We start from the raw sequence: 18,787 nt of genomic DNA, 5'->3' as shown, positions 1-18,787 counted from the left end.
TTTGATGAAGAAAAGACAAGACGAAGCGGATAACAATAGGAGATAGCTGTTACATCGGGGATCCCAGACATGCGATGTGTGTACAACAAATAGACAGCGAATAAATTCACAATAGACTGAGGTATCATAGAGTCACAAGTCTGTGAGCAGAGGGTATGAAGGACAGATGAGACGCAGGGTCCATGCTTGAGATGCATACAAAACGAGGTCCGAGTCGTCACGAAAGCAATGGAGGAAGGCCAGTCAGAAGAAGGTCATAATGCAGAGGCAGACGTCGGTGTAGGCTGGTGTGACTGCGAACGAGTCCAGTTGAACAGCTGTCGGACGTCGCTCGTGGGAGGAGTGTCGGTGGAATGCTTGGGCTCAACCATGAGACTGCGCCGGTAGAGTCCTGCAAGTCGCCTTGCCGCGCAGACCTCTCGAATGCGTCTCTGAGATATTCCTGCACCTCTGGTATCTGTTTCAGATTGTAGGGTGTCTGGAAGCGCTGCATGTCTGCAAGGACGTCAGCTGTGATCTAAACAAGAAGGGTGCACGCTGGACGAACCCTGTACAATGCGCGCAAGCTTATGATACTTGTTGAAGTTCAACAGCTTCTTGTCGGGCGACTTGGGCGAGGGTCGGAATGAAGGGTTGCCCTCACGGCAGAAGGTGACATCGGTGAGATACAAACCTAGTCAGGAACGAGATGAGCAACTCTGCATATGCATCCGGAAATTCTATGCGCACCGAGGAATGGAATGGCAGGAGGGGCAGTGTTACGAAGTCGAGATCGGTACTCGTGGTAATTCCGCGCATGGTCAGAGAGTTTCCGCAAGGATTCGAGTTGCATCTTGTACTTCTGCGACAGACCCTATCGGCAATGGCGCGTGAGACTCATTCGACTACAGGCATGACACTTCACTTACCTGCCATGTTTGATGTAGACGTGATATAGTCGAGGAGTCCAACGCCGCCAGGATCGCACGCAGGGTGCTAAAGTTGCTCAGGGAGTTGCATCGCTGGGCGAACAAGTGAGTTGGGGCACGAGCAATGAGTCGAGATATAATACTCACGTCCGCGAGCTTGATAAAGAACTTGACCAATGAGGTCCTCTTCTTCGTATCAGGTTCGTTCAGATACTCTCAGCCACGAACCCGGTGATAGCCGTGCTCATGGAGGTCACCGCCTTCACGTTGATAGGGGATGTCGCGCCCTCCTTGCCAGTCTCCAATACCTCCTCCGGCTTTATTGCGCAGTACAGCTGACTCTCCATGGTCGTCATTTGCCTAGCCAATTCGAGCGGGTCGAAGTCTGTGATCGCAATCGAGGTGAAGCTCTTTTGTCTCAGTGCATTCAGGAGGTTCTTCGTCATGACGGGCCGAGGAACCTCCGATAGGGGCACAGACGGAGGGTTGAGAGAGACAAGAGCTTCACGCGCCCGGTCGGCCTTGACGGCTGACCCTGCTTCGTCTGTCGACTGCCACTGAGCAATGAGCTCTAGGATGCGCTGGACGACTGTACAGAGATCTCCGTGAGGCAATCACGGGTGAAATCAAGCAAGGTCGACAGTGCGACGTTGTCCGCAGCGGGACGCCAGTGAGTCTCCAGCCAGATCTTCACGAAGTTTGACACACGCAATCTGATAGGGAATCCCTTGCGCTGTGTCCACGTCTGTACCTCGTCTGCATTCAGGCCGGCAGGAGGCTTGATGTTGTAGCGGTCAACGATGGCGCCCACGAGATCCATGGGTGTGCTGAACAGCCGGAACGTCAAGAAAAAGACGGAGGAGAACGCCTGCTCTGGTACGGAATCGTGGGGCGTCATCCGCTCGACCAAGGCCGACAACGTCGCGCCTACAAGCTGGCCGTCACTGTTGTATGCGACATCATCTTCAGCATGATCGTGCGACAGGGTCCAGGCGACTAGTGTTCGTCTCATTGGTTCTGGCCCAGCAGGTAACCCACCACGCAGTACTTGTTCGTCGAACGAAGCAGGTGAGTACGGCCTTCTGTCACTTCCTTCCCATGTCGTCCTGTCGTCCTCCGTATGCGTCAATGACACTGGCGACGGGAAGTCCGGGCTGACATCCCGGGACGGGATGCGCAACGGCGGCAGCGGCTTGTTTGACGATGGAAAGGTCGGGGAAAGGGATGATGGCTCCGGCGGCTGCCAAGGATTCGGTAACGAGGCTTCAGTTGGCGAGGCGACGGACTGCCTCTCGATCCGGAGAGTAACTTCAGGGGACGATAATGTCCTCGCCTGGATCGTGAGGTCTTGATCGTCTCCGTCCGCCTCGCTCGTGACATACATTGGCGCAACGCGTGGAAGCTGGAGGACTTGCTGGGGCGACTCATGTGGTGGCCACGTATTGCGAGAACTTGCGAGGGGAACCGATGTCGGACTCATTGATCGTTGGGAGGTGGATAATGAAGGGCCGCTCTCCGTGGCTCGTCGCAAGCACTTCTTGACCGCAGCAACGCAATCTGCCCCGACCTTCAGGGCATCCGTCGCACAGTGCAAGATGAGACTCTTCTCTTCCTCCTCCGACATGCCCTCCGGAGCTGGCAGCGTCAGCGAGCGCACCGAGTCGACTAGCTTGCCTGTGATGGTATACAGGGCCTCTTTGGCGGTCTTTAGGCCAGCAGACTTCGCCGCAGGGAGGTCAGGATGCTTGAGGACGGCATCGACAATGGTCAATAGCTTGCAAACCATGTCCACCACCTCGCGAATGAGTCCGTACATGTGTCCAGTACTGGACGCATGCGTCGAACGCGAGTGCCAATGGGTATGGCCAATGAAGGCTGCGATTGTGGACAAGTATTGGTCGTGTGTATACCGCAATGCTTCCATGACCTCGGGTGTTGTCGAGGGCCCTGACGGGAAGGCAGGTGTGGCAGGCGTGGCTATCGAGTCGATGGAGGAGAACGATGACGAGGACGAATTGCTGCTGACCGAGTTTCCTGCCTCATGGCGAACCATCACACCGGCAGTGTATCGGTTCGGGCGGGGAGTGGATGATTGACGAAGCGACCCGCCGAAAACCTTGTAATGACCGTCCGTAGGCATTTGCGCAACGTCACCATCGCTCGGTCGAGGTCTCTGCGCTTTAAGATCACCCATGCTCTTCGCACGCATTGGTGTTGCAGTACTCGGCACCACTTGCTTCGAAGACGGTCTGTGGACGATGCCGTTGGTTGACTTCTCGTACCCTCCCCACTCGTGCCCAGCTCCACCATCGTCGGACACTGCGGTGTCCTCCGAGCTTTGCGTCTGCGTGCCAAGGGTTGATCCAGGGGGAAGGCCTCCATGCGCGGGTAGTCTGATCCCGCACTGGGCGAGGAGAGCCAGGAGCCCTCGGACGTGAGCGAATAGGTTACCGCCTAACCTGACCATGGCCTCCACCTCGAGCTCGCGAAGGTCGTCGCCCATATCCTCTTCTGAAGCTTTCCTAGCTTGCGTTACAAGCGAGGCCAGGTCAGACAATATGCGCTTCCTTTCCTGAGCAAGGATGCCGTGGCGCTTCAAGATGGGTGCGTCTCGCTGAAAACAACCGACGTCGGAGAGGATGGCTCGGACGCATGAGATGATAAATGCCGTCGATGGCTGGAAATGGGCAACGCGATTCTCTCTTGCTGCCTTCTGCAGGAGAGAAAGACCATGAAGCAGAGGACGCATGAGAGGCGGACAATATATGTCCGCTGTACCTCCGCCGTCTGCGTGTAATGGACGGTGGTCTGTCCTCGAGAACAACTCATGCCGATCAGCAGCTCGACTGCTTGGAGTCGTCCACGGATTGTTCGAGCTCACAGATGCGTTATGGATATGTCTTGACCGCGAGCGCTATATACGAAGTAAACCTCACATTAATCATACACATACACAGCAGCGATGTACGTACCGTCATGTCCGGCAACTCTTCCTCCGTCAGCAGACCAACCTCACAGGTCACATAGTTGCTCGGAAACCAACCCCTCCTCCCCTCAACCTCGCCATCCCACCAGCCGCTAGGATCGCGATTTAACACTCGGATGATTTGCCGAGCCTGGAACGTGAGGCAGTTGATGTCATGGCCCTCCGGCTGATAGTCGTGCATCGCCAGGACGTATTCCCCATTGTCATCCTCGTACGTGAGAGATTGCTCGAACGACCATGAGATGCGAGGAGCGGCGTACGCTGCTTGGGGGAAGTTGGACGGACCAGCTTCCGCCTGCACAGCAGCGCCAGAGATCGACGATGATGTCGACGCAGAAGAAGCACTACGCAGCCGTGAGCTTCGTGCAGACGCAGGGGTAGAGAGAGCCAGTCGACTGGATGAGGGACCAGCAACAGCAATGGAGGTGTCGATTCGTAGTCCTGCAGCAGGCATGTCTTGATCCAGAAAGATTATGCGCGACACGGGGTAATAGAGCGCTATCCAGGCGCGTCGATAAGTGGAGCAGCTGAAGTAGCTGGCCAAGCGATATTGAGCGCGTTCGACTAGGCGAGCCGTGGAGTAGTGGGCAGGAGGAGCCGAGAAGAGCGACGAAGAACGAAGGTGGCTGGAGGGAAGCCTGAACGCGTCGCGTTCGAATGGACGATGTACCCAGCCTAGACAAATAGGCCGTGGTGATAAAAGACAGCCGTTAAGAGGAGGACTGGCCGCAGTGCTTGCGGCAGCACAGGCCGGCTAGATAGTGGGCACACGAGACGGAGTGCAGTCCAAGCAGCGAATACGAACCACAGTTCGGTTCGGTGTCACGCGCATGTCACGCGTGACATACCGCGTCTCTTCTGTCGCCTGACTAGGGGCAACACCTTTCATGGTGACTGTCGCCACTATCGCGTCGCGACCGCCTTCAATTTCATGTAAGTACAGATCCGAGCTAACTTACTGCTACCGTACCTCTGTCATCGTCTGGCGCAATCGCACTCGTGTACATGACCACAATTTCAGTATATACTACCTACCTTGTGTCTCACAGCCCAGCTGCGTGACACATCGGCCATAGACGTTGCCGTGCTTCTTCCCATCTAAGTACGCCGTACTTAGCTGTTTGAGGCTTGGTCTGGCAGAAGCTTCGGGGACGAGGTCATTTTCGCATCACCTTCGCTGGCTATGAACGACTTCCTTTCCGTATCATGGAAGCACGTTATAATTGCCATCCACACGCTGGTACATATGGGGACGTCGTGAATCCAGGGCCGCGGGCGCAGGACAGGGTAATATGTAGTAGACAGCATCCGCGTCAAGTGCTTAATACTCGCGCCGAGCATGGCCCAGAAATTGATCACTTAGCTTTTGCTTAGCTTCGGCAGATTTTGGACGCGTCTTTGAAGCAGGCAGCGAGAAGGACCTCAATATCTCCGTGGAAGCAGTGAACAAAGGGTCGGTCCAGATGTATTTGTGATCAGAGTCAGTATGCTCGACAGATTACGAAGACCATGTGGGTGATACGGGAGGAGGGCCGAAGAGGAACCGCACCGTCCCTTCATTCGGCCAAGGAGTGATGCTTCGTATTCAGCCGACTGCGCAAGGCTCTCCCGTTGTCGTGGAGGATGCTCCGATTGCCGCATGACAATCTTGAGACGGATGAGTTGGTCAGTGCTATAAGGGAGAGGCGGCGGTATTGTTTCGCGACAGCTTGCGCTCGACTTAAATGCGGGGATGGAGAGGACGGTGTCGTAGGCGACGTGTTTGGTTGGTGCTTTGAGACGCCCCTATGAGCAAGTCTATCACCGCAAACGCAATTTCTGCCATGACCGTCAACATCCCGCAAGATAGAATAGAACCAAAGACAGCGCTTCGCACCTTCCAAGTCTTCTACGTGTGCTTGAAATTGTCGCTCCCATGCCTCAGGCTTGCTCAGCCACGCAACGATTTGGTGGCACACCGCGGAGTCGGGTCCATCGGGAGATGATGTTTGATCGAACGGAGTAAGAACGCAGCTAGGTATATGCAGCCGAGAGCGACGATGTGTGGTGGGAACTCAAGGTTCACTAGTGTTCGGAAGCTGTGTGACACACGGTAAGTAATGGGAGAAGGCCACTGGACTTCGCTGACCTGTCGATTGTGAGACGCCATGCAAGCTTCGTGAGCTTCTTGGTGGCTGCCGTAGCGTGAGCCTTCGCATGCAGATACGGATACGGGTAGCTCTTCATACCTCCTAGAGATCGTCCTATCTTGATGACGTACGGAAAGGGCATTCTGGACGTGAAGTTAAAGCATATGGTCTCTAACATCAACCGCTCCACCGCTAGAAGTCGCTGACGGTCGAGCTCTACGGTCTAAGCACCCACAATCCGGCGTTAGCATCGGCGGACACGGAGAGATGAAGAAGACCACGAACTTGAGGGTCCATGTCTATTTCTCCAACGATAGACTTGGACTTGGCCACAAGCTCAGGATACCGTACCCCATAGCTAATCATCAAAATCTCACGGGGCTTCTTTAGTGTGTCATGCATCTTCGAGGAGACATACAGAGCAGCCAAAGTGACGTCCTGCAAGGCATCTCAGAGATATCAAAGAGGAACTGAAAGTGAGGGCACAGACATAGTAGCTGAAGTCCTTCCTCGGGAAGAACAGATGGAACCGGTGGTATAGATTTTGCGCAGTGGCAATCGTCTTCCTGGGCTGCGCGAACAGCCGTTACGTCAGTTATGCTGCCAGTATATCAGCAACTGCGAAACAGGACGTACAAGCCAATCTTCGCACCCACAGCTTCAATAAACCCGCACGCTTGCTGTCTGGCTTTCTCCTCTTGCGTGATAGACAGCTTCCCCCGCTGCTTGTCTGAGAGTTTCTCGACTTCCGCAGGTGTGAAGTAGGGCAGGTGATGTTTGACATACGATGCCAGGAACTGCGAACCGTCCATGGTGGTGACTCTGCGGAGATGGTGGCTGAGAGCAAAGGGGTGTTCGCGCTCGCGCCTCGCGTCGGTGGCGTCAATGGACTTCACTGTGACTTCCCTGCTCTCGTCGCAAGTAGACTCGCTCTCGCTTTCTCGCCTCTGACACACTACTTGCGGGATGATCATCTGCTGTCGAGCCCATTGACGTCCTACTCGCGATGTACGCTCAGTTTCTGGAACGTCATGACTGGCACTAACGGTTACTCTCTTCAGTGCAGGAGGGCATCTACCTCTTCAAACATGGAATCGATCCGTACTCTGGAAGCACTTTCCGCCATGTAAGCGCTGTCGTGTTCATAATTGAGCTAACTCAAATACTTGTTCAGTCCCCGTTGCTGCTGTCCCTGTTTACCACCGTAATACCACTCAGCGAGGTCACAGCACCACTCCTGTGGACCACCAGTGATGCGGTAGCCGCATGGTCCTTGGTACACATATGGAGGGCACGACAAAACGTGTCAACCACCTCGAGAGATAGCCTCATAGCTGCGCTGTACGTCTCTTTTATCCAAGTCTTTTGCTGCAAGACATGACGCGAGGTTCAGATATCTCCTTAACCCGTATACTTTCCTGCCGTCTCTGGGGTTGTCGACGTCCAGCTTTGAGAACTCGCTATGTTTGCTATCTATAATGTTTGCATGTCGCAGTATGTTGCAAAAGTCTTCCGCTAGGGTCCTGACTCACCGTCTGGCAGAACAGGCGTCAGCGTCCCTACTGACCCTCGCATTCCTGGTTCAGCTGTCTCTCCCATCGATCCTCCTCCTCGTCCCGCTCCTGTTGCTGATTTCCTCCAGCCCGACTTCACATCTGGCATCACCCCATTTCATAAAGACTAGCGTCCGGCGAATAGCACCGCTTGCAGGCCAGTTCGCGGTCTACACCGTACTCCTCTCTGGCGCTGCGACGCTCGTCTGCGGGAATCTCACCTGGCTAGAAAAAACGTGGGGCGCGTCGTAAGTCTTCGTTGCTCTTGCAAAGGCTAGCGTGTTCACATCGTGCCGAAGGCTGACGCTGCCCGATCTAACACCTAACCCTGGGCTTTGGTGGTACTTCTTCACCGAGATGTTCGACCACTTCAGGCCATTCTTCCTTATGGTCTTCTCGGTACGTCTGCGCGCTTCTCCTTTTTTCTCTCAACATGAAGCTGACTCTGCATTACTTAGGTGCATCTCCTGATATATGTACTGCCGCTCTGCATCAAGTTCCAGTAAGCCAAAATGAAACGCTCCACTACGTACAGCTCACATCTTGTCATAGGCATGACATCCTCTACGCATGCTTCCTCATCTTGGGCATCCTGAGTATTTTCAAGGCGTACCCAACGTTGTCAGACCCAGGTCTCTTCCTCAGCATGCTGTCCCTCTTCCCCGAGACCTTCCCATGTACGTCCCAGGCATCCCTAATTCTCCTCTCTAACTTCTCACACCCGTTCCAGACCTCAATCACCCTATCGTCACAGCCCTGCTGCATCTGCACGCCGCGCTGCTCCTCCCGCTCTTCCACTACCTCTGGCTTACCCAGGGGACAGGGAACGCGAACTTCTTCTATGCCTCGACCCTCGTGTTCGGGATGGCGAACGGCTCTGCGTTGCTCGACTCGATATGGGCGGGTTTGAGGATCGCCATTGGCGAGCTGAAGGACGACTTCGAGGTCGTACAGGAGTGATTGGTGCCTTGCGTTCAGCATTTCGGACGGTATGTTTGCGGTATGTACATATGTTTGAGAGTTGGGATTGTATGAGTCTGCACCATGTCATGGCGTGTTTTGTTGACGAAGAGCGAATATTGCAAGAACAATACGCAGAAAGCACCATGGCAGAATTAATTTGAGTTAGAGTAAGCTTCGTCAGAGATAGCGTCGACAGCAAGACGAAAAACATGCAGGCCGCAGCAAGGCATCAGTCAACGATGGCCAGAAGACTCAGTAGCAGGACGGAAGACAAGGACAGGAAATACTGCGATGCATGCTCAGAATGTATCCGTAACCTCCGAGTAGAGGACCAGCTTCTCACCACTGATCTCGAAGTGGTTGTTCCGCACCGAGACAAACCACTCATCGACCACCTCACCTTCCTCCCTGATGACCGCCACCTCGCCCTTGCAGTCACCATCCAGCACAAGAGCCTTTTGTCCTGGATTCTCGGGTCTCACTGGGACAAGATACTCGACAGGGATCGCGAAGACTGAGGGGGCGCCCTCGCGAGGGTTCAAGATCTTCACTTGCGCGGTGGACGAGAAGGTTCCGTTCCCCGTGTTGAAGACCGATTTGACCACACCGTGTTCGCCCTCGCACTCGCCGTTGTACCAGCCGCGGTCCTCGTGCCCTCCCGAAGAGCCTGATATGACGACCGTCATGCCTCTCTTCGTGCACATAACGGAGTCCAACAACCAATGAGCACTGCTTTCTGGGTAAAGAGTAAATACGAGTTTGGAATTATGTCTGAAGTATTACGCACCGCTGTCTTGAACTGTGGCCGTATCTTTGGGTGGAGGGTCCACCGGCTTGTCTGCGGTCTTCTTTGAATGTGAGCTCATGATGCCTTGCTACTTCAGTGAGTCTTAAGCAGACATTCTCACCACTTTACGTTGGACTGGCTTGGGTTTAGGCTTCTGGTAGAACGGCCGAAAGCCAGTATAGGTGGACCGTCCCTTTGCTGAGCCAGTCTGCTTCTCTAATTTCGGCTTTTTCTTGCAAGACTCGACGTCGCGATCGATCGGCAAGTCTGGAATTGTCGCCGTGACTGGGGAGGCAGACCGTTTGAGGGTGTTCACCGTGGCCTCTGCTGAGTCGCGAGTCAATGCTGTAAGTTCGGTTGCATGAAATGAGGAAGGCGCACCGAGGGTCTCACTGACACGATCTGCGTCTCCCACTTTTGACGACTCCCATTTTGCTATCATGTCTGCAGGACAGCTGTCCCGCGACACCCAAACTGGATTCCACGCCTCACCGGTCGCCGGGTTGGTGCCCTTCCACTGCACCAGGAACCCATCTTCGAGGATATCTCCTCCAGCACCAGGAGCCATGAGAGTGAACGACCAGTGAAGTTCGGTGCAGAAGGCGGAAAGCCAGACGGCGCGTCCTGAGTACTTGAGTACTGAGTGTCATCATCCGTATGTACGTACGCGGCTGCACGCGCGGCGTAGAGGTCAGGGTAAGATTGATCTGGGACTGGGCGCGCCGCTGGCGTCCCGCGAACGCTAAGGCGCTTAGGCCTAGGTACCGCTCCGGTCAACGGGCGCCTACGCGGTCGTCGTTGATCATAAGTATTTGCCAGTGATGGTCATACTATGGGCAAGGGCCGATAGGTTTGGCAGCTGCAAGTTCGCAAGACACAGTTGGGGTAATGGATGGGGGCTCATCGGGAGAAATAGATGTATCAACATAGTATACCTTCATCGTACGTGGTCCTATGGGTCGTGGTGCTGTACTTGGTGAGCGTGGTCACATCGTCAAGATGCCGATGGCGCCCATGCGTCACGGACTCACGGTGCTGTCAGTCGGTCCGGGTGGCTAAATAAATGGTCTCCTCCTCCTCTTCCTCCTCCTCGCTCGCACGTCAGACCTACGAGCAGCCACGGCCCTTGTCGTGCGAACGCGAGGACACGGCTTGCTCGAATCCTGTACAGAACTCGTCTCATAATTAGGCCCGGCATCGGTCACGGTCTATCGCGCCATGTGGTTCCCAGCTGGGTTCCCAATTACTGTGCTCGGTCTCGCATCGCAGGTGCCTTTGGAACCTCATCCCATAACACCTCAGGCAGCCATGCCCAGCGCGTATACTCCTGACTTTGCCTTCAAAGAGGGCACCAACATCTTTACACCCAAGGATCTCGTCGAGCTGGTGAGGCCGGGCACAGGGCTCGCAAATCCTGCTGGCGATCTTGCCCTCGTCCAGGTCAGCAAGTATTCCTTGAGTGACAAGAAGTGAGTGTCATCAATCTTATCGTAGCCTGCGGATTGCCGAGGATGCTTGTTGCAAGAAACACGAAGTCGATCTACATCGCCTCCGTCGAGTCCTCCATTCAGCCCTTCGAGATCCCCCTTACAGACAGCGGCGAAGCCTTTTGGCTCGACTCCCGAACCGTCGGCCACGCAGTCGCTGAGGGCGAAGACAAGGACAAGGTCACCACGCTCTATGCCATCTCTGTCAAGTATGAGACGGAGTATTCCCTCGTCCCTGAGGCTCCCGTGCTCGTCGGCAAGTTCCCTACGTCCACCGCGGCGAACTTCAAGTACGCCACGAAGGCAGGCGTGTTGGTCTTCTCGGACTACGTGTACTCGGACGGGGACCTGGCGGCTGTGAAGAAACACGACGAGGCCTGGGAAAACAAGGGCGATACTGCATACGTCTTCGACGACACGTATGAGAGGCACTGGGACACGTGGGTTGGGCCGAAGAGGTCCTCGCTGTTCTCTGTGACGCTCTCGAAGTCTCCGGACAAGACATGGGTCTTCGGCTCTGAGTTCGTCAATCTGTTGAAGGGCACCGGTCATGTAAGTTGGAAACACTAGTGCTCAGTCGACACTTACAAGCAGCGTAGACCTGCCCGGTCGAGCCGTTCGGAGGTACGGACGACTTTGACGTCTCTGAGACGCACATCGTCTACACAGTCAAGGATCCGGCTTTGCCACCTGCATGGCACACGAAGCAGAACGTGCGATTTCCGACATGCCTCTTCGTGGGCAGCACCGACTGATACGTCGCAGGTGTACCTCATAGACATCCACGGAGCTGGCAGGCCCGTGGAGCTGACGTCGGGCAAGCACGGCGCTACTCGTAGCCCAGTGCTCAGCAAGCAAGGCGACAAGGCGGCTTGGCTGCAGCTCGACAAAGACGGCGCCGAGGCTGACAGGTCCGTGGCGTTGCAGATGCATAGACACCCCGCACTGAGTTCTGTCCGAAAACAGGGCGCAAGTCGTCATCTACGACTTGACCAAGCACGTCAAGTACACGCTGACCAAGCATTGGGACCGTTCGCCGGACGCCCTACAGGTAATGCATAACAATTCACCATGTCCGCACCGTGCTAATCGGTCAATATCGCAGTTCTCCGAAGACGGCAAGGCGATCTACTTCACCGCAGGCGACATCGCCCGCATCAAGATCTTCGTCCTCCCAATCCCTCCAACGCCTTCCGAGTCTACCGCTGACCCCGACCTTGCTACAGCGTACCGTGAGCCCATCGAGCTCACCTCCACCGGGGCGGCCTCCGGCGCACAAGTCCTGCCGAACGGCCGCTTACTCTTCACACACTCGTCGTTGACCGCGCCGAACAATATGTACGTGATACGGGGGCTCGAACAGCTTGATCTGCTCGCACCAGAGTCACGGGAGCCAGGTGTGGCGAAGCTGCAGGTGGAGCAGTTGACGCGCTTCGCGGAGGACGCGCTGAAGGGGAAGAGCTTGGCGGCAGGCGAGGACTTCTGGTTTGAGGGTGCGGAGGGGCACAAGGTGCATGGATGGATCGTTAAGCCGCCGGGGTTCAAGAAGGGAGAGGAGAAGAAGTGGCCGATCCTCATGCTCATCCACGGAGGTATGATGACGACGAATAAGAGACAGTTTTGAGGGGCGCTGACTTGACTCCAGGTCCGCAGGGCGCATGGGAAGACCAATGGTCGACGAGGTGGAACCCGAACAGTGAGTTTATGCGTCCCGACGTCATCACGAATTTTCCGCTGACGGCGCCCTCAAGTCTTCGCCTCACAAGGCTATTTCACTATTGCGATGAACCCAACTGGTTCGACGTCCTTCGGACAAAGTAAGCAGTCTCTGAGTGGGCGTGTTGCGCCACTGGCACCAACCTGACTATGTCCGGTCTGTCAGACTTTACCAATGCTATCTCTGAGCACTGGGGCGGCCGGCCGTTCGAGGACATGCAGAAAGGCTTCAAATACATCCTTGACAGTTACCCTGAGGTATGCTGTCCGACAGATGCTCCCCGATGGTACTGGAATGCTGACCTAGTCACGGTTTATTCTAGGTCGACCCAGACAAAGCGGTCGCCGCTGGTGCGAGTTGGGGCGGCTACGCCATCAAGTACGTTCCCCGACTGACGTAGAGTACACGAGCTGACATTTCTCAAGCTGGATCCAGGGGCACCCGGAATACGGGTTCGGCTTCAAAGCACTAGTGTGTCATGATGGCGTGGGTATCCTGTGAGCTTGAGCGACGGCGAAAGGCTAAATATGCCTGCAGGTCTTCTCCGCTACTTACAACGGCTTCTCCACTGACGAGCTCTTCTTCGTGAGTGCTCCTAACTTGTAGTGCTCTGCAACGCGCTCACGCGAGTCGTCCGCGCAGTTCAACGAAGAGTGGGGAGGTCGTCCGTGGGACGAACGCGCTAAGCAGAACCTCGCAAAGTGCGTCGCGCGCCAGCGTTACCTTGACACGGAATGAAAGGTAGAGTTAAGCTCACCTCCGCTGATAGATACGACGCCGCGAACTTTGCGGACAAGTGGTCTACGCCGATGCTGATCATCCATGGAAGTAAGGACTACCGGTTGCCCGAGACGGAGGGCATCAGCGCCTTCCATGTCCTGCAGCAGTGCGTTTGAACTTCGGCTTTAGAGATGCCTGAGGCTGGGTGACTGATGCTTGCACCGTGACAGGCGTGGCGTGCCCAGTCGGCTGGTGATATTCCCGGATGAGAACCATTGGGTGCTCAACCATATGAACAGGTATGTCGATGCGTCTCCGTGTAACGCTGCTGTGTTGATGAAGGGTGGTCATTGTAGCTTGAAGTGGAACTACGAGGTCTTCCGGTGGTTCGACAAGTATTTGAACACGGAATAGGAAGGCAGTCACAGGGTTTTATAGGCGTCGGAATGTGCACCAAGTGGGGGCGTAAGTAAGGCACAATGTATACTAACAGAATGGGGGATACAATCAAATCAGGCGGACGAGACGCCAGAGGTTGCTCTTATTCAACGCCTTAGAAGGGCTTGCTTTGTTTTGAGCACATGGTTCTAGGCGTACCCCCAGGCATGCTCGCTTCCGCTTCGTACCGCGGATAAGTCACAGTAATTGAAGTGCCAGCTTTGAGCAGCTTTGTGCCAGCTAATGCTTTATCGATACAAGCCTTGATTTGGCTGTCTGCTAGGACCTGTGTACCACTACTAGCCTCATACTCGAACTGTGCTGGACAGAAGGATCCTACAATTATGGAGTACCGGTACCGTGACAAGATGCCATGAATTCATCACCTTGCCCTCCCGGTTTGGCAGTCCTACTCAGTAACTTCATCCTCGCTCGTCTATATCATACGGGGACAATGCGCTACTTCGTTGTGGCTGTGACCCTGGCGTCAGTCAATAGCCTCTGGACGGTCGTCATGATATGTATCGTTGCGCTTGAAATGTGCTCGCCGGCCATAGGATCTACAACAGAGATCACGATCCGAACATAACGTACATATACATCGGATCGGTGTGCCCAACCTGCGCAAGTTCCACATGTCCGCACAGTCGGACATGGTCCGACCTAGTCCACCCTCTGGATTCTTGTGCAGTACACGAGCTCCATATGATCACCCCATAGCTTGAGTGCGCAGACTAACTCCCAGTGATATGCCATTCTGAACTGGCCTGCCCGCCGGCGGCGCTAATGCAAGGCTGACATTGTCCATGGGAGCTCGAGGCAGCCACGGTCAGCCTCCTCAGGTGAAATAAATACCGGTCCCACCGCTCGTATAAGTATTTCCTACATTGAATCATCACTAGTCCTTCACTACCTCGCGTACCACGGTCCATACACACTCTGCAACTCTACAACCATGACGCAGGCCGTTGAACCTTCGGGGATTATTGTCCTCCTCGTTACCCTCTTCGTTTACCTCAATCTGGGTCTGGCGCTCGAATTCGCGTTCCCGGGTGCTCTCAACTACCTTTTCCAGGATTCCAGCCTCTATGCATACTGGGCCCGTATCCAAGCAATCTTCTTCTTTAAGCGGGTTCTTGCTTGGACAGGATCCGCCTTGACCTACGACCCCGATCTAATCGGCGGGGCGGAGACGGAGGCTGAGCAGGACTATACATTGACCATCAACTCGGGGATAGACCACACCAAACATGACTCGGAAGCGCAGGCCTATGCTGGTTCTGAGCTTCGCCGGCGGGACCTGATGGCGAAGCATGAGGAATTTCTGCGCCGCTACGGGTACGGCCTTCAAGACGAATGTGCCGTGTGCATGGTCCGGTTCGAGGAGATCGTTACGGAGCACGAGGCGGATGCCCTCCGCCGTGACCGCCGCTCCGCAATCATAAGGCTGCGCTGCAACCACGTCTTTTGCACCAACGAGTAAGGGCAGCTGCTTGTTTGCGCGTGGAATGGGTTACTCATTTCTGATTTCCCTGTTTAGTTTGATTCACTGGCTCGACGATGGTGTTAGTTGTTTTGTTGCTTGTGGCTGGCGAGGGAACGGCTGACTGGTGTTTTGCCTTACAGAATGGCTTGTGCCCGTTGTGCCGCGCCCCCATTACGGAGGACGGGAGCCGCCCTCACCCTCTCCGCATGCCTTCCTAAAGCAAATCAAACGACATGATCGGGAGTCAGAATGCATGGTTAAGGTGCATTGGACTCACCGCGGCTCGTCCGGATTAGTCCACTCACAATCCTTTGTAGTCCGACGCACCAAGGAGTCGCAGGCAGTAACATTCGGAGCCACCAGGAGAACCTGCGTCTACGCGTAATCCACAAGCTGGCTGCAGCCTCGTTTGGCACGCGCGAAGAACAGCGAGCGTCATCCACATGGGTCCAAGGGCAGCTGCAGTACCTTATACGGTCGCATCTCGATCGATGAAATCACATACAATAGTTCAAGAGGAAGTGCATTCAGTGAGTTCCGTCGTCAGAAATCTAAGAATGCAATGTGCTGACCGGATGATGCGTTGGTACAGCGATGGCCTAATCGCCGATGCGCCCGCAACATGTCGACGCGGATCTGCGCTCAAGGTCAAGACGAGCTGGTGGCGTTTAAATTCATTCTCGAGCCTGTAATCGCGCCGCATTGAACTGAATTGAATATCGATTCTCGCCGAATTGAACACTCCGTATTAGCGGCCATCTTGTCGGACAGAGGAGTCTGGTGAGACGGGGCATGCTAAATTTAGTGAGCTAGCTAAGCACCGCGACACGCACCTCAGAGTTATGCCACGGGTACCAGTGCTATGGCTGGAGCCCGTAGCCAGCAATAGACAACAGCATGACGGGCAATTGTGAATCAGCGGGCACATGTGGCCGGGTGCCCTTCGCGAACCTAAACGGGTGACTAGGAAGCCAGAAGGACGTCCAAGCCAGGTCCAAGCGCAGAATTGAACGCATAACGGGTTATCGGTCGCCGCTGCTAGCAGGTAATCCGTTCTCTCTCTCGCCCTTCCTGTAGCAAATTCAAGACTCGCGGACGGGGTCGGCGGGCGCCGCCCCACCCGAGATCAGGTCAAATCAATGGCATATGGTCAGAGAATACACTACTCGTTCTTGTAAACTGCTAGCGGGCGTTCTCCTAGGGCCAGAGAGTAAGGATACCAGCGTATTCTTCGAGCATTGAGATAGGTACTGATGCATACTCACCCGGGTGCTTTAGGTGCAGGGGAAGGGAGGTCTCAATGAGGCACAGACCAGCGTGCACGAAGCTTGTTCGGCGGGGCGGCTTGACCGCAGCTGTACGGCCAGTCCGGCAACCCGGACTGCGTAGGCACAACGGCGCCGTAGCTAAAACTGAGCACGCGCAAGCCCCAGAACATCTCCGGTAAGATATGTAATTGCAACCCCCGCAGAATAGGGCAGCCTTTGAACGCGGTCTCGCTCGGTCAAGGCTTGCGCGTGCTCTCGGCGTCGCCGACGCCTTGTCACCTCGGGTGCTGGAGTCACCGCAGTGCAGCTTGTGCAACAGCATGACGGGACTGTCATGCCGCGACGGGACCGTGGTCCACAGGTAGCCGAAGCTTGATTGACATACTATGCCGCCCGCCGATGACTCCATTAGGGGGAGGAGAACGAGACCGACCTTCCCGCTATGTGAGCCGTGAGGGTGCAGTCAGCTCGGACGCAAAAAATGCAGATGGGATGAAGGAGATGAAAACACAAAAGGCTGGGCTTGTCTGCCGTTGGGCGACGTAGCTACCTGCGGCTGAGCCGCCTGTACACGACGTGCAGCGGCACGCGAATGCGATCTTGTGCGACTTGTCGGTGCAACCTTGGGGAACGGACGTTAACGGCGTCAACGTGAGCTACTGCCGATCCGTCGGTGGTCTGCCTGGCAGGATGGCGGCTGGCTGAGCGTCACTTCCTGTCCTGGCAGTGTCCACCCCGAGTCCGACGGCTTCGATGCGTGCGCTGGGCAGTGTTCTCCGTTGCAGTGCAGTTACTAGAGTCAAGTAGCTGGCAGAAGATGATGGCACACGACCGGGCACACCGGTATCATCCGCAATGACTTGCAACTAACAAGCGCTCTCTTCCAGTTTTCGCCGTGATATCGCAGCGATCTGTCTAGGCAGTTTCGTAGACGAGTCACATCCAACGCCACTCTTAATGACTCTGGACATGTCATTAATTGTGTACGGGAGCGAGGATATGTCACAGCACCGACTCACCTCGTGAACAATGATGCGCCATCACTACACGTTGCAAAGTCCCCGATTGATGCGGGCTCAGATTCTGTCAAAGAATTCCCGACTCATCCCGGTCAATGCACGCTTACCAAGGTGCGTACTGGAGCGCTCAGCACTTGGTGTGCTCCTGAGTTGGTTGATCTCGTACCCATCCCTGTGTATGCACCCCGTCGGAGCGTTGGTGGGGTGCGTCCACACGGATGGGTACGATACCAGAGTTGGTCGGCATCAGCTTGATGGATTACGTCGCCAAGATTGAGCCAACTAGCTTACCCAGTGCTATGTTTGGCTACCCGCGTCCGAGCGGACACCACCAGGCCGAGTCTACGCCGCGGGTGTGTGTGGGGGCAAGTAAGCTCCGCCACCAGTCCGCACCAAAGCCATTTAGGAGCGCCCAAGGAGCGACAGAAAGCCAGACGGACAAGGAGGGCTGGTACCTGTCAAGAGCCTGGTCTTGCCGCCGTGGCTGGATCACACCATAATGCGTGTCATCGCGGCCCGGCCTGCATGTCAGCTCGCCAGTCCAGATGCCGCACGCTCAACTTCGCGGAGTAGGGGATGCGATGCCTGTGATGGGCATGCACACCGATTTGGGCCGGGACATGTGGACAACATCGATATCGCGGTCACTCACCGGACGACAGGACAGCGTGTGTGCCGCACGGAGCGCAGTTTGCCGCTGACGGTGCATTTTGAACGAATGCGCGTGCAGTCCTTCGGTGAGAAGTAAAAGTCAAACACTCCTCTGAGGCCAAATCTCCATGTGGCGAGCGGAAGGACACGTACTGTATGTAGGTTGCCGATCGGGCGGGTCGGTATTTACGCGTCAACATACATACGCTCGGCTAGCGCTGGGATCTGCTGGAATTCCCCGGTCGCCTCCAAGAATTCAAGAATTTGTCTCCGGCCGTACGGCGGTTGCCTGGGTCTTTGGCGGGCGCAACGGTCGTGCGGCTAGCTGCAGAGCACTCCCGCCGCGGTGAGAACACGAGCACGGAGAGGAGGCGTGGCCAGCAGAGCATGATTGGGATGTGACTCGGAGAGGCAGCGATGGTGTGGCACGAGGGGCGTCAAGGGCGGCGCGCGATGTGGGCGCGATGTGGCGGGGAGTGGCGGCCAGGCACAGATCAGCTTGGCGTCGGAATTGCAGCGGGGCGATGTCGATTGGCCTGGGCGAGATCCCCATCGGGGCGGGGATGATCACGTCAGATTGGCCTCGTAAGCGGAGGGGTCCCCCGCTGCGGAGATTGTGGGCCAATTTGGCGGCTGGATTTGGGGCGTTCCCTCGCCCGTCGAGACGAATCAGGC

At 55.7% G+C, this 18,787-nt stretch overlaps 7 protein-coding genes across 7 annotated transcripts; 3 read left to right on the top strand and 4 right to left on the bottom strand.

Moving 5' to 3' along the window:
• Window positions 1–217: 217 nt before the first annotated feature.
• B0H18DRAFT_1113605 (ras guanine nucleotide exchange factor domain-containing protein) lies at window positions 218–4,348 on the bottom strand (the record flags this gene model as incomplete). Its single annotated transcript, XM_048032971.1, has 8 exons — window positions 218–495; window positions 548–673; window positions 730–853; window positions 909–1,001; window positions 1,056–1,097; window positions 1,166–1,459; window positions 1,504–3,621; window positions 3,881–4,348. The coding sequence occupies 8 exons, from the start codon at window positions 4,346–4,348 to the stop codon at window positions 218–220; spliced, it is 3,543 nt and encodes a 1,180-aa protein (XP_047899536.1).
• Window positions 4,349–4,929: 581 nt separating this feature from the next.
• B0H18DRAFT_972649 (cyclin-like protein) lies at window positions 4,930–6,869 on the bottom strand (the record flags this gene model as incomplete). Its single annotated transcript, XM_048043878.1, has 11 exons — window positions 6,660–6,869; window positions 6,514–6,589; window positions 6,309–6,461; window positions 6,123–6,246; window positions 6,023–6,068; window positions 5,949–5,972; window positions 5,771–5,907; window positions 5,699–5,712; window positions 5,601–5,666; window positions 5,444–5,541; window positions 4,930–4,981 (listed from the first exon to the last, which is right to left on the bottom strand). Coding segments are annotated over exons 1-11 (966 nt in total), but the record flags the coding sequence as incomplete, so codon positions are not given.
• Window positions 6,854–8,913, top strand: B0H18DRAFT_926225 (PIG-U-domain-containing protein; the record flags this gene model as incomplete). The annotated part of the gene is made up of 9 exons (XM_048041632.1): window positions 6,854–7,031; window positions 7,085–7,149; window positions 7,198–7,364; window positions 7,417–7,517; window positions 7,566–7,824; window positions 7,876–7,975; window positions 8,035–8,078; window positions 8,129–8,253; window positions 8,307–8,913. The coding sequence occupies 9 exons, from the start codon at window positions 6,854–6,856 to the stop codon at window positions 8,534–8,536; spliced, it is 1,269 nt and encodes a 422-aa protein (XP_047899534.1). The 3' UTR covers window positions 8,537–8,913.
• On the bottom strand, window positions 8,667–9,694 carry B0H18DRAFT_314883 (uncharacterized protein). Its single transcript, XM_048037526.1, has 2 exons — window positions 9,327–9,694; window positions 8,667–9,275 (listed from the first exon to the last, which is right to left on the bottom strand). Exons 1-2 carry the CDS (start codon window positions 9,403–9,405, stop codon window positions 8,839–8,841), a joined length of 516 nt encoding a protein of 171 aa, XP_047899533.1. The 5' UTR covers window positions 9,406–9,694; the 3' UTR covers window positions 8,667–8,838.
• Window positions 9,307–10,033, bottom strand: B0H18DRAFT_314895 (uncharacterized protein). The gene has a single exon (XM_048037527.1). It carries the CDS (start codon window positions 9,892–9,894, stop codon window positions 9,430–9,432), a length of 465 nt encoding a protein of 154 aa, XP_047899532.1. The 5' UTR covers window positions 9,895–10,033; the 3' UTR covers window positions 9,307–9,429.
• Window positions 10,034–10,287: 254 nt separating this feature from the next.
• Window positions 10,288–13,890, top strand: B0H18DRAFT_1100861 (Alpha/Beta hydrolase protein). The gene is made up of 15 exons (XM_048032505.1): window positions 10,288–10,795; window positions 10,852–11,365; window positions 11,413–11,526; window positions 11,579–11,724; window positions 11,780–11,864; window positions 11,919–12,405; window positions 12,459–12,509; window positions 12,565–12,630; window positions 12,696–12,787; window positions 12,853–12,908; window positions 12,956–13,016; window positions 13,068–13,115; window positions 13,137–13,231; window positions 13,300–13,416; window positions 13,481–13,890. The coding sequence occupies exons 1-15, from the start codon at window positions 10,545–10,547 to the stop codon at window positions 13,662–13,664; spliced, it is 2,367 nt and encodes a 788-aa protein (XP_047899531.1). The 5' UTR covers window positions 10,288–10,544; the 3' UTR covers window positions 13,665–13,890.
• Window positions 13,891–14,643: 753 nt separating this feature from the next.
• On the top strand, window positions 14,644–15,392 carry B0H18DRAFT_1113600 (uncharacterized protein; the record flags this gene model as incomplete). The annotated part of the gene is made up of 3 exons (XM_048032970.1): window positions 14,644–15,167; window positions 15,229–15,253; window positions 15,315–15,392. 3 exons carry the CDS (start codon window positions 14,644–14,646, stop codon window positions 15,390–15,392), a joined length of 627 nt encoding a protein of 208 aa, XP_047899530.1.
• Window positions 15,393–18,787: the final 3,395 nt, after the last annotated feature.

The sequence above is a fragment of the Fomitopsis serialis genome (genome assembly GCF_022376445.1).
Source record: "Fomitopsis serialis strain Sig1Antser10 chromosome Unknown B0H18scaffold_3, whole genome shotgun sequence".
NCBI classification, from domain to species: domain Eukaryota; kingdom Fungi; phylum Basidiomycota; class Agaricomycetes; order Polyporales; family Fomitopsidaceae; genus Fomitopsis; species Fomitopsis serialis.
Note: the sequence above shows the minus strand (reverse complement) of the source record. Positions and strands in the feature narration are given on the sequence as shown.